This window comes from Babylonia areolata, chromosome 11 (genome assembly GCF_041734735.1).
Source record: "Babylonia areolata isolate BAREFJ2019XMU chromosome 11, ASM4173473v1, whole genome shotgun sequence".
In the NCBI taxonomy this organism is placed as follows: Eukaryota; Metazoa; Mollusca; class Gastropoda; order Neogastropoda; family Buccinidae; genus Babylonia; species Babylonia areolata.
The window spans coordinates 1999191-2014190 of record NC_134886.1 but is presented as its reverse complement, the minus strand read 5'-3'; the positions used below and the strand labels follow the sequence as shown (position 1 = coordinate 2014190).

At 42.3% G+C, this 15000-nt stretch overlaps 1 protein-coding gene across 5 annotated transcripts in view; it reads left to right on the top strand.

Moving 5' to 3' along the window:
- Nucleotides 1-15000, top strand: part of LOC143287450 (ultra-long-chain fatty acid omega-hydroxylase-like) — a 30704-nt gene that overhangs the window by 14417 nt on the left and 1287 nt on the right. For 4 of the 5 annotated variants that reach the window (XM_076595446.1, XM_076595444.1, XM_076595443.1 and 1 more), the window contains 5 exons: nt 3084-3213; nt 4621-4751; nt 6351-6498; nt 9479-9544; nt 10718-12672. In XM_076595446.1, coding sequence (XP_076451561.1) covers nt 3084-3213; nt 4621-4751; nt 6351-6498; nt 9479-9544; nt 10718-10823 — 581 coding nt within the window. In that variant the 3' untranslated portion in view covers nt 10824-12672. Of the gene's footprint in view, nt 1-3083; nt 3214-4620; nt 4752-6350; nt 6499-9478; nt 9545-10717; nt 12673-15000 lie in introns of those variants that run through there. The other variant, XR_013055961.1, reaches the window with a different exon arrangement.

The following is a 15000-nucleotide window of genomic DNA, read 5'->3' as shown; positions in this document are numbered from 1 at the left end:
ATCTATGCTACAAATGTATTCACAAATCAGCCCCTTCCTATCTCTGTGGCTGCCTTCACCTCTACACTCCATCTCGCTCACTACGATCAGCTTCGGATCCACTCCATTTACGCATACCCAGATTCAAACTCTTGACTGTTGGCCGCCGTTCTTTCTCTGTCTCTGGACCTTGCAATTGGAATGAACTTCCTCTTTCGCTTCGTCAAGTCGCCACACTCAGCTCTTTCAAGTCTGGCCATAAAACCCACCTCTTCCCAAAATAGCCTCCCTTACCTGCCTCTTCCTTGTCTTCAGTTTCTCCAGTTTTAGAGTTATGCGTGCGTGAGAATGACTGGTGCGAAAGCGTTTAGATTTGTCTATGCACAAGATTCAGCGCTATATAAATACCATGACTATTATTACTATTATTATTCATCTTCCGATGCAGAGAGTCGGTGAAGGTCTGGGTTCGAATCCTGCTCTCAGCCTTTCTCCCAAGTTTTACTGGAAAATCAAACTGAGCGTCTGGTCATTCACATGAGACTTCTTCTTCTTCTTCTTCTGTGTTCACTCGTATGCACACGAGTGGGCTTTTACGTGTATGACTGTTTTTACCCCGCCGTGTAGGCAGCCATACTCCGTTTTTGGGTGTGTGCATGCTGGGTATGTTCTTGTTTCCATAACCCACCGAACGCTGATATGGATTACAGGATCTTTAACGTGCATATTTGATCTTCTGCTTGCGTATACACATGAAGGGGGTTCAGGCACTAGCAGGTTTGCACATATGTTGACCTGGGAGATCGTAAAAATCTCCACCCTTTACCCACCAGGTGCCGTCACCGTGATTCGAACCTGGGACCCTCAGATTGACAGTCCAGCGCTTTAACCACTTGGCTATTGCGCCCGTCATTCAGATGAGACAATATACCCGAGGTCCCATGTGCAACAAGTACTTGGCGCACTGAAAAAGAACCCGTGGCAATGTGAGTGTTGTCCTCTGGCAAAATTCTGTAAAAGAAATCCACTCACAAATATACATGTATGCATGCCCTCAAAGCCTGATTGAGCACGTTGGGATATGCTCCTGGTCAGGCATCTGCGTACCAGATGTGGTGTAGCATATATGGATTTGCCCGAAGGCAGTGATGCCTCCTTGAGAAACTAAAACTAAACCTCAATACTCTAACAATAAAAAGCGCTGTGTCAGAGTGCGGTGTGCATTGGACTTGTGATCCAGTGTTGACCAGTGATCAGGGTTTGAGGTCTCACCTGTTTGTTTCCATGGTGTTGTGTCTTTGGGGAAGGCGCTTTCCTCTGATTTTTCTCACTCCACCTACGTTTCAGTGGGTACCTGTGATCAGTTTAGGAAAGTTAGAGTGGCAGAAGGAGAGAGGAGGGCCCTGCCTTCCTGTGCTAAGCCCGAGACGTAGTGGATATGAGTTCACTGCCCAAATGGCTGAGAGAGGCTAATGGACCTTTGACCTTTTAACTTTGAATACACCTGTGTGATATATGTTCATGTTTTTTTTAAGAATGGATGTTGGACCTTTCACTTTTAACGTACAAAGTATGTGATGTCATGTTGTTGTTTTAACTCACTCAGTACGGCCAGTCCTCTCTTCTCCTCTACACAGACCCCTCGGATGTCCAGTGGGTGTCTGAATGACCCAACCTTTAGCTTCCGTCGTCAGAATTGTGGTATTCTTTGCCAACATTCACCTCTTCAGTATAAGAGCCTTCCGCTTGCAATATTTTGATGATGGTAATTGGGGTGAAACATTGTTAACGTCGTCTCTTTCGCCGTTCGTATGGAGAGAGTTAATGACCTGGTGTATCAGTCAGTGTGTGTTGGACACACCACCACATTGACGCGGTCATAGCCAGCAATTCAATCTCCCACAGTGTCGAACCCAGTACCGTCAGTTTACGTTCCTTCCAAGGACCATCAGGAATTGGAACAGTTTACCTGATGATGGATGTAGTGGCGGCCAAGACCATCGACACTTTCATGTCAAGGCCTCCAAATTTCAACATTTGTATTTGTGTTTTGTATTTTGTATTTCTTTTTATCACATCAGATTTCTCTGTGTGAAATTCGTGCTGCTCTCCCCAGAGAGAACTACAGCGCCACCCATTTTTTTGTATTTTTTCCTGCGTGTAGTTTTATTTGTTTTTCGTATCGAAGTGGAATTTTCTACAGAATTTTGCCAGGAACAACCCTTTTGTTGCCGTGGGTTCTTTAACATGCGCGAAATGCATGCTGCACACGGGACCTCGGTTTATCGTCTCATCCGAATGACTAGCGTCCAGACCACCACTCAAGGTCTAGTGGAGGGGGAGAAAGTATCGGCGGCTGAACCGTGATTCGAACCAGCGCGCTCAGATTCTCTCTCTTCCAAGGCGGACGCGTTACCTCTAGACCATCACTCTACTTGAATAGGGCAGCACTTTTTTCTTTCTTTTTTCTCTGTGGCCCGGGCTCCCCTGGCTGAACCAGGGTGCTGAACGGTCATGGCTCTGTTTTTTTTTTTTTTCTTTTTTTTTTTTTGTTTTGTTTTTTTAGATCACACTCCCTCTCTACAAGTGACAGAGTAATCAAACAGATGATTGTGGTCGCTAACGAAGAAGGTGAGGAAGAAGAAAAAAAAGGCATGTTGAATATCCTTGTAATCTACAAACCAATAACTAAAGTATCTAGATAAATAAATAAATGCTGACATGGATCACAGGATCTTTAATGTGCCTATTTAATCTTCTGCTTGCACATACACATGAAGGGGGATCAGGCACAAGCAGATCTGCACATATGTTGACCTGGTAGATCGGAAAAATCTCCACCCTTTACCCACCAGGCGCCATTACTGAGATTCAAACCCAGGACCCTCAGATTGAAAGTCCAACGCTTTAACCACTTGGCTATTGCGCCCATCGATGGCAGTGTCAATAAAGCAGGTCCTTGAGTTGTATGTTTCTGTGCAATGTTAGTATCAGTCTCCTGATTCCTTGGCAGTTGGGGATGGGGGCATTGTGCTGATCATGTTAAAGTACCCTCATATTCAGAGAAAAAAAAAAGAATTGTAAAGTGTGTGCATGTGTTTCAGGGTTTGACACGACCACAAGCGCCCTCTGTTGGACTCTGTACAGCATGGCACGATGGCCTGAACACCAGACTCGAGTGCAACAGGAAGTGGATGCCGTTCTGAAGGGCCGTGACTCTGAACACATTTTATGGTAACTGTTGTTCACTTTCTCCATCATGCTGATTTGTACAACAACAACAATACAACGTATAACACCAGCCGCAGTGGCGAAGTGGTTAGTGTCGTGGACTGACGGCTGGGAGGATGCGGGTTTGAATCCCAGCGGAGGTGGGTTTTTCAGCCCGTGGCCAGCTCCTACCCAGAGTTGAGTGTGCTATGAGCTTAAAGGGTGAGACTGGGACCACACAGTCGAGTGTCATCCATTCAAGGATGCGTCTTTGGGTGTGTTGCTCTAATTACCTGTCCAGCACTGCAAGTGTCTGTATCTTTCAGGCCAGGTTAACGCCAGGATACCATAATGACAAGAAGTGTAAAGTACAGCCTTGTCACGAAGTCCCAAAGCAAAATGGACCTCCATAGCAACATTGTCATCGTCATCGTCATCCTCCTCCTCCTTCATCATCATCAAATAAAAACAAAACAGTCTCAAAGTCTGTGGTCTTTCATGCCCTGCTCTCATGGTGACATCAGTTTCAATACCCCTCCACTTCTGTGCTTGGGTTGAGTCCTGTCAATGTCGGCAGATTCATGGGGGGCTGTTGTTTGGGGGGCTGTTGTTTGGGGGACATGGTGGCAGTCTCCACTCTGGGAGGGATGCTCACTCAGTCTGGCTCCGCGACTAAACCATTATTGTCGATAGTAGGGGACTTAGTAGGTGGTGTTCTAAGTACGTTAAATCAGAACAGGCACCACAGAACACCTACCACTACTACCACCACTACCACCGCCACCATCACTGCTACTACCACTACTGCTACCACTACTACCACTACTATCACCACCACTACCACCACTACCACCACTACCACTACCACTACTACCACCACCACCATCACTGCTACTACCACTACTACTACCACTACTACCACGACTACCACCACTACCACTACCACCACTACCACCGCCACCATCACTGCTACTACCACTACTACTACCACTACTACCACCACTACCACCACTACCACTACCACTACTACCACCACCAACATCACTGCTACTACCACCACCACCACTACTACTACTACAACCACCACCATCACTACTACTACCACCACTGCTACTACTACTACTACTACTACCACCACCAACATCACTGCAACTACCACTACCACTACTACTACTACTACTACTACAACCACCACCATCACTGCTACTACCACTACTGTTTCTACTATGAAAAGTGATAATGTGTGTTTACATTGCTCTCTTCCTCCTGTGCACAGGGCCCATAGCGCTAACAATTAGCGTCAATAAGAGAACAACTGGTTACAAGAAATCAACAAAAAAAAGAAAGAAATTATCAACACAAGGCACTATAATCCAGACTTTTCAGGAAGACAAAACAGACAAAACAAAAGATGAACTGTGTGTTGGCCAGGGAAGACTTGAACCGCCTACCCTACACGACAGCCTGCATCAAGGAGGCCATGAGGAACTTCGCAACAGTGCCCTTCATTGAGCGAGAAACTAAGGAGACGCTCAACATTGACGGCCACATGATTCCTGCTGGTATGTAGACTCTGTCTGTGTTCTGTCAGCATCTTTTTTTTTTTTCTTTTTTTTTTTGTGCTGCCCCATCATCTGCATCGTTTGAGTGGCATTACTCCCACTCCGCTCATTTAGATTCCCCCATACATGGCCACACCCGGATTTGTCCGTCACAGTTCCAGTGTCAGCAGTCTGCAAGGAACCATTGATATTAGATCGCCAGGAGGCCACACACCAGAGGAGACCCTGCATTGCTGCTGAGTCACTTCGGTGGTGTTCAGTGGTGCCTGTTCTGATTTAATGTATTTAGGACACCACCTACTAAGCTCCCTACTGACGACAATAATGGCTTAGTCATGGAGCCAGACTGAGTGAGCGTCCTTCCCAGAGTGGAGAATGCCACTACGTCCCACAAACAACAGCCCCCTATGAATCTGTCGACACTGAAGACATTGACAGGACTCACCCCAAGCATGGAAGTGGAGGAGTATTGAAACTGATGTCACCATGAGAGCAGGGCATGAAAGGCCACAGACTTTGAGACTGTTTTGTTTATATTGATGATGATGAAGAAGGAGGATGACAATGATGATGTTGCTATGGAGGTCCATTTTGGTTTGGGACTGCGTGACAAGGTGTGACAAGGCTGTACTCTACGCTTCCTGTCATAATGATATCCCGATGTTAACCAGGCCCAAGAGATACAAGCACTTGCAGTGCTGGTCAGGAAATTAGAGCAACACACCCAAAGACGCATCCTTGAAGTGGATGACACTCGACTGTGTGGCCCCAGTCTCCCCATTTAAGCCCACAGCACACTCAACTCTGGGTAGGAGCCGGCCACGGGCCAAAAAACCCACCTCCGCTGGGATTCGAACCTGCATCCTCCCAGCTGACAGTTACTTCAGCAGGTACAGAATTCATCTGCTTAGGGTCAGATAACTGTGTGTTTTGTCCTGTGCAGTCAAGTATTCTATGCTAGGAACATGCAAAGGATAAGAGGAGACAACCCTATGGGAGTGTACAGTGAAGAAACAACCAGTGTCTTGTATTGTACATTGTATTCTCTTTTGATACATTGTATTGCATTTCATTGTATCGAGTTTTGTCACAATATTCTGGTGGTTCTGCTGTTGCTGCCCCGTCATCTGTGGAATGATCTGTTCTCCGTCTGATTTTGATGATAATGACGACGACAATGATGAGGACTTCTTCTTCTTCTGCGTTCGTGGGCTGCAACTCCCACGTTCACTCATATGCACACGAGTGGGATTTTTACGTGTATGACTGTTCTTACCATGCCATGTAGGCAGCCATACTCCGCTTTCGGGGGTGTGCATGCTGGGTATGTTCTTGTTTCCATAACCCACCGAACGCTGACATGGATTACAGGATCTTTCACGTGCGTATTTGATCTTCTGCTTGCATATACACACGAAGGGGGTTCAGGCACTAGCAGGTCTGCACATATGTTGACCTGGGAGATCGTAAAAATCTCCACCCTTAACCCTCCAGGCACCGTCACCGTGATTCGAACCCGGGACCCTCAGATTGACAGTCCAACGCTTTAACCACTCGGCTGTTGCCCCAGTCAGTGATGAGGACATTACCTGTGTACAGGTACCTTTGTGGCCATACAGCTGTGGTGTTTGCACCACAACCCCACGGTGTGGGACAGACCTCACGATTACCTCCCTGAACGCTTCCTGGGCGACAACCTCACCACCATGGATCCATTCCAGTTTGTGCCATTCTCTGCAGGACCAAGGTAAGTTTGTGCCATTCTCTGCAGGGCCAAGGTAAGTTTGTGCCATTCTCTGCAGGACCAAGGTAAGTTTGTGCCATTCTCTGCAGGGCCAGGGTGAGTTTGTGCCGTTCTCTGCAGGACCAAGGTAAGTTTGTGCCGTTCTCTGCAGGACCAAGGTAAGTTTGTGCCATTCTCTGCAGGGCCAGGGTGAGTTTGTGCCGTTCTCTGCAGGACCAAGATAAGTTTGTGCCATTCTCTGCAGGACCAAGATAAGTTTGTGCCATTCTCTGCATGACCAATGTCATGTGCCGTTCTCTGCATGACCAAGGTAAGTTTGTGCCATTCTCTGCAGGACCAAGGTGAATTTGTGCCGTTCTCTTCAGGACCAAGGTGAATTTGTGCCGTTCTCTTCAGGACCAAGGTAATCCTGAGCTTGTGCAACACAGCTGTTTGCTCCCTGTGAAAACATCACCACCTAGTTCATATTGCATTGTATTGTATTGTATTGTATTGTATTGTCACAACAAATTTCTCTGTGTGAAATTCAGGCTGCTCTTCTCAGAGAGACAGCATTGCTACAGTACAGCACATCAATACATACATCTCTCGTTTTTGACTCACTGGTGTAAACAAAGTGAGTCTATGTTTTAACCCGGTGTTCGGTTGTCTGTGTGTGTGTGTGTCTGTGTGTCCGTGGTAAACTTTAACATTGACATTTTCTCTGCAAATACTTTGTCAGTTGACACCAAATTTGGCATAAAAATAGGAAAAATTCAGTTCTTTCCAGTCATCTTGTTTAAAACAATATTGCACCTCTGGGATGGGCACAAAAATTTAAATAAAAAAAAAGCCTAATTATATGCAAACTGCATTTACTGTTATATTTATATTTTTTGTATTCTCTAAACTTGGCACTTTGACCTCTAATTCTGACACAACAACAAGAGGAGTCATTATTTATCGTTTTTTGTTCAAACAGGAACTTCTTTTGCTAAGCATGGAAGTTTTATTTATTTTGCAAACGTTTTGGTGCAGATAGTAAAAAAAGGGAAATTACTCTGTAATTAATGCTAAGGGACTTAATTTATCACAAGTGAGTCTTGAAGGCCTTGCCTCTCTTGTTTTCTTTTTTCTGCCTGCGCTTTGTTTTCATACCAAAGTGGATTTTTCTACAGAATTTTATCCGGGACAGTTATTTTGTAGCTGTGGGTTCTTTAACGTGTGCTAAGTGCTTCCTACATACACATGGGACCTCAGTTTATCATCTGATCCAGATGATTAATATCCAAACCATGATTCAGGGTCTGTTGGAGGGTGGTGGTGGTGGAAATACTGCCGAGTGTGATATTTGATCCCGTTGTATTCAGATTATCTCGCTTCCTACAAAGACGTGTTAACACCACCAGTCCAGCATAGTGCACACTTTGCCACAGAGAGGGCCAGAGCGCTTGAAACAGCCATTGCCCTCCCTACCCCCTCTACCGCCCTCCACCTCACCCCCTCCCTTTGTTCAGACGTCGATACAGCCTCTGAAACTCTGAACTCTGAAACTCCTCATGTCTGATGCCTGAACATGCATGTTATCAGCATTTTACTGGACAATTTGTGTGACATTTTAATTCCTGAACTGATGCTAAGATTGAATAACCAGAAGCATGTCAATGGATAAGTTCATTAATTGTTATTCTGTGCACTGTGTACACATTCTACTTTTCCGAAAGTTGCACTGTTTTGGCAGTCAGTGTTAGAGGAACAAAACTGGACACACATGCATGAATTGCGATTCATGGGGTAGAAATAGAGAAGGGTTAAGAAATACTGATACACATTGTCAGGAATATTGATGAACTGTATGAAGGGGATGTTGTTACATACACATTGTCAGGAATATTGATGAACTGTATGATGGGGATGTTGTTACATACACATTGTCAGGAATATCGATGAACTGTATCATGGGGATGTTGTTACATACACATTGTCAGGAATATCGATGAGCTGTATGAAGGGGATGTTGTTACATACACATTGTCAGGAATATCGATGAACTGTATCATGGGGATGTTGTTACATACACATTGTCAGGAATATTGATGAACTGTATGATGGGGATGTTGTTACATACACATTGTCAGGAATATTGATGAATTGTATCATGGGGATGTTGTTACATACACATTGTCAGGAATATCGATGAGCTGTATGAAGGGGATGTTGTTACATACACATTGTCAGGAATATCGATGAACTGTATCATGGGGATGTTGTTACATACACATTGTCAGGAATATTGATGAACTGTATGAAGGGGATGTTGTTACATACACATTGTCAGGAATATTGATGAACTGTATGATGGGGATGTTGTTACATACACATTGTCAGGAATATTGATGAACTGTATGATGGCGATGTTGTTACATACACATTGTCAGGAATATCGATGAACTGTATGATGGCAATGTTGTTACATACACATTGTCAGGAATATTGATGAACTGTATCATAGGGATGTTGTTACATACATATTGTCAGGAATATTGATGAACTGTATGATGGCGATGTTGTTACATACACATTGTCAGAAATATTGATGAACTGTATCATAGGGATGTTGTTACATACACATTGTCAGAAATATTGATGAACTGTATCATAGGGATGTTGTTACATACACATTGTCAGGAATATCGACGAACTGAATCATGGGGATGTTGTTACATACACATTGTCAGGAATATCGATGAACTGTATCATAGGGATGTTGTTACATACATTGTCAGAAATATTGATGAACTGTATCATAGGGATGTTGTTACATACACATTGTCAGGAATATCGACGAACTGAATCATGGGGATGTTGTTACATACACATTGTCAGGAATATCGATGAACTGTATGATGGCGATATTGTTACATCTGGATACATGTATATCTAATGGAAAATTACTGTGGAACTGATTCCAGTACTTGTTTTGATATTGATTATTTTGTTCCAGAAACTGCATTGGTCAGAACTTTGCCATGAATGAACTGAAAGTCATGGTGGCCAGGCTTTGTCACAGGTGACTGTGTGTGTGTGTGTGTGTGTGTGTGGTTGTGTGTGTGTGTGGTTGTGTGTGTGTGTGTGTGTGTGTTTGTGTGTGTGTGTTTTGTGTGTGTGTGTGGATGTGTGTGTGTTTGTGTGTGTGTGTTTGTGTGTGTGTGTGTGTGTGTGTGTGTGGCTTTGTGTGTGGATGTGTGTGTGTGTGTGTGTGTGTGTGTGTGTGTGTGTGTGTGTGATTCAAGTATACGTGAGGTATCTCTAGACTATAATGGTCTGAAACATCATGCGACAAACAAGATGCCGCACACAGTCCCAGACAGGAACTATTGTAGTTTTTTGGACTGCTCTCCCCTTGTGTCCTGTCAATTTATACATTCTGTACAGATTACTGAAATCTTGCTTCTTTTTGTTTTGTTTTGTTTGTATTTCATTTAAATGATATAAAACATAAAAAAGAAAAACAACTTATTGAAATATATTGTTCATGTATCACAATAAGAGTCATCACCAGGAATCCTCAGTGTTGGCCTCTGTCTGAATCAACAGATTCACACTGACTTTATTGAAATGTGTTTTTCTTATGTTACTGTCATACATCTCACCAGCAATTTTCAGTACTCAGTTTAAATCAAGAGATTCGCACTGACTTTATTTAAATGTGTATTTCATTTATCACTGTCATAAATCTTACAAGTAATCCTCAGCACTCTGTTTAAATCAGCAGATTTATGCTGACTTCATTGAAGTGTGTTTTTCATTTATCATTGTCATAAATTTCATCAGCATTCAGAACACTCAGCTTTGTTTAAGTCAACAGATTCACAGTGACTTTATTTAAATATGTATTTCATATTTCACTGTGATCATTTTCACCCGCAATCCTGAGCAGTCAGCTGTGTTTAAATCAACAGAATCACTATGACTTTATTGAAATGTGTTTTTCGTTTATCACTGTCATAAATCTCACCAGCATTCTGAGCTCTGAACTCTGTTTAAATCAACAGGTTTATGCTGACTTTGATTAAATGTGTATTTCCTTTATCACTGTCACGAATCCTCCCAGCAGTCTTGAGCACTGAGCTCTGTTTAAATCAACAGATTTATGCTGACTTTGATTAAATGTGTATTTCCTTTATCACTGTCATGAGTCCCCCCAACAGTCTTGAGCTCTGAACTCTGTTCAAATCAACAGATTCACGCTGACTCTGGACCCAGAGCATGAAGTGCGACGCGCACCGCTGGCTACGTTCAAAGCAGAACAGGGAATCAAGCTGCTGGCCATCCCTCGTCAGCACTGAGAGTGTTCACCGTCTTGGTGTTGCCTGTCACCTGCTGCTGCTGTTGTCGTCACATGACACAGTTGTGAATGGTTGTAGTCAAAACATAGGTTTGTGAATGATGATGCTGTCAAAAGACAGGATGGTGAAAGATGTTGTTGGCGAAACAGAGAATTGTGAATGATGATGATGTCAAATCACAGAATTGTGAATGATGTTGTCAAAACAGAATTGTGAATTATGGTGTTTTCAAATAACAGAATTGTGAATGATGATGTCAAATCACAGAATAGCGAAAGATGCTGTTGTCAAAAGATAGGATTGTGAATGGATTTGTTGTTGTCAAAAGAGATTGTGAATGATATTTTATTGACAGATCACAGATTTGTGAATGTTGTTTTTGTCATATTACAGAATTATGAATGGTCTTGTTCTTGTCATTTCAGAATTGTGAATGATTTTTTAGTCAATCACAGAATTGTGAATGATGTTGTTGTCAAATTACAGAATTGTGAATGATGTTGCTGTTGTCAGAACACAGAAGTGTGAATGTTGCTATCGTTTTCATCAAAATTCATAATCAGAATCATGAATGATGTTCTTTTTCCCATACAATAAAGATTCTGTGCTTTCAAAAGTACACAGCATGTTTCTTTATCCAGCACAACGAAAGGGTCAGTTCAGTGAAAGGATTGAAAGCATTGGATGATAAAGAAGACGAGTAAAGAATTAGGCAATCCAGTTGCATCTTTCCTTACATACATACAGAAGTCCTTTAAGTCATTTTCTGTAATTGTACTTAAGTATTAGGCCCAACACTCAGCTTATATCACAGATTGACATAAGTTTACATTTGGGCCAACAGCAAAGTGAGAGCTGTATCATCAATGGTTTCTCCAGTCAATGGGAAACCATTTACAGTTTGGTCTTTTGTAAAGGACTATGACTCTCAAACCAGGAGGCAAAACTGCACTGGCTCTTAGTGCTGCAGCCTTGTGGGCTAGTTGGCCTTTGGGAACCATCCCGACGCCGACTGTCCTAAAACCCTCTTGGCCGAGAGAGTGGGGATGTACTTGGGCAAGACACTCTCCACTATAATCAAATTCTATTCCAAATAGTAGGAACAGCAGTTGCCTCCTCTGCTGTTCTGATGGTCATAGTCGGACACGACTGACTATCATCTATATATACTTAAGTATTCATTTCAAACTCCACCCCCCCCCCTCCTCCCATCTACCCAGTTTCACCGAGCTCACCATTCATCCCCCTCCCTCTCCTGTCCTGAACGATAACATTCAAATGTAAAAATCAGTACTCTAACAAAATGTCTGCAGTCACCAGTATGTGTGACAGGACATGAACCAAAATTTATCATCATGCAGAAGCAAAAACTTTCAAATCACTTTTCCCTAAATGTACATACAAAGGTGGATTTTTTTTGGTTTTGATTCCACTCTTGTTTTCATAATTCAACATACATTTCTCACTTAACACAGGTCTCTCTCTCTCTCTCTCTTGATATACTGGGGGAGATGTTTTGCTTCTTATCCTCTGCTGTTATTTGTGTGTGTGTGTGTGTGTGTGTGTGTGTGTGTGTGTGTGAATAGATGTGTGTCTTGCTTGTGTGCGTGTCTGTGCACCTCTGTGCACGCATGTATTCTATTTTTGAAATTTCAAACCAAGCTCCTGTATTTCAGTTGTTGCACTAAGTTAACAGGTATTGAAAAAGGATGATGTTGTCAAAACATATAATTGTGAACGTTGTTATTGTTGTCAGAGAACAGAATTGTGAACGATGCTATTGTCGTCAGAGCATAGAATTGTGAATGATGATGGTGTTGTTAGATGACAGAATTGTGAACGATGATGGTGTTGTTAGATGACAGAACTGTGAACGATGATGGTGTTGTTAGATGACAGAATTGTGAACGATGATGGTGGTGTGAGATGACAGAATTGTGAACGATGATGGTGTTGTGAGATGACAGAATTGTGAACGATGATGGTGTTGTTAGATGACAGAACTGTGAACGATGATGGTGTTGTTAGATGACAGAATTGTGAACGATGATGGTGTTGTGAGATGACAGAATTGTGAACGATGATGGTGTTGTGAGATGACAGAATTGTGAATGATGATGGTGTTGTTAGATGACAGAACTGTGAACGATGATGGTGTTGTGAGATCACAGAATTGTGAATGATGATGGTGTTGTTAGATGACAGAATTGTGAACGATGGTGTTGTGAGATGACAGAATTGTGAATGATGATGATGGTGTCAGATGACAGAATTGTGAATGATGATGGTGTTGTTAGATGACAGAATTGTGAATGATGATGGTGTTGTTAGATGACAGAATTGTGAATGATGATGGTGTTGTTAGATGACAGAATTGTGAATGATGATGGTGTTGTTAGATGACAGAATTGTGAATGATGATGGTGTTGTTAGATGACAGAATTGTGAATGATGGTGTTGTTAGATGACAGAATTGTGAATGATGGTGTTGTTAGATGACAGAATTGTGAATGATGGTGTTGTTAGATGACAGAACTGTGAATGATGATGTTGTTAGATGACAGAACTGTGAATGATGATGGTGTTGTTAGATGACAGAATTGTGAATGATGATGGTGTTGTGAGATGACAGAATTGTGAATGATGATGGTGGTGTGAGATGACAGAATTGTGAACGATGATGGTGTTGTGAGATAACAGAATTGTGAATGATGATGGTGTTGTTAGATGACAGAACTGTGAATGATGATGGTGTTGTTAGATGACAGAATTGTGAATGATGATGGTGTTGTGAGATGACAGAATTGTGAATGATGATGGTGTTGTGAGATGACAGAATTGTGAATGATGATGGTGTGAGATGACAGAATTGTGAATGATGATGGTGGTGTGAGATGACAGAATTGTGAATGATGATGGTGTGAGATGACAGAACTGTGAATGATGATGGTGTTGTTAGATGACAGAACTGTGAATGATGATGGTGTTGTTAGATGACAGAATTGTGAATGATGATGGTGTTGTGAGATGACAGAATTGTGAATGATGATGGTGTGAGATGACAGAATTGTGAATGATGATGGTGTTGTGAGATCACAGAATTGTGAACGATGGTGTTGTGAGATGACAGAATTGTGAACGATGATGGTGGTGTGAGATGACAGAATTGTGAACGATGATTGTGTTGTGAGATGACAGAATTGTGAAGGATGGTGTTGTGAGATGACAGAATTGTGAACGATGATGGTGGTGTGAGATGACAGAATTGTGAACGATGATGGTGTTGTTAGATGACAGAATTGTGAATGATGATGGTGTTGTTAGATGACAGAATTGTGAATGATGATGGTGTTGTGAGATGACAGAATTGTGAATGATGATGTTGTTAGATGACAGAACTGTGAATGATGATGGTGTTGTTAGATGACAGAATTGTGAATGATGATGGTGTTGTGAGATGATAGAATTGTGAATGATGATGGTGGTGTGAGATGACAGAATTGTGAACGATGATGGTGTTGTTAGATGACAGAATTGTGAATGATGATGGTGTTGTTAGATGACAGAATTGTGAATGATGATGGTGTTGTTAGATCACAGAATTGTGAATGATGATGGTGTTGTTAGATGACAGAATTGTGAATGATGATGGTGTTGTGAGATGACAGAATTGTGAATGATGATGGTGATGTTAGATCACAGAATTGTGAATGATGATGGTTCTGTGAGATCACAGAATTGTGAATGATGATGGTGTTGTGAGATCACAGAATTGTGAATGATGATGGTGTTGTGAGGTAACAGAACTGTGAATGATGATGGTGTTGTTAGATGACAGAACTGTGAATGATGATGGTGTTGTGAGGTAACAGAACTATGTATGATGATGGTGTTGTTAGATGACAGAATTGTGAATGATGATGGTGTTGTGAGGTAACAGAATTGTGAATGATGATGGTGTTGTGAGGTAACAGAATTGTGAATGATGATGGTGTTGTGAGGTAACAGAATTGTGAATGATGATGGTGTTGTGAGGTAACAGAATTGTGAATGATGATGGTGTTGTTAGATGACAGAATTGTGAATGATGATGGTGTTGTGAGATGACAGAATTGTGAATGATGATGGTGTTGTTAGATGACAGAATTGTGAATGATGATGGTGTTGTTAGATGACA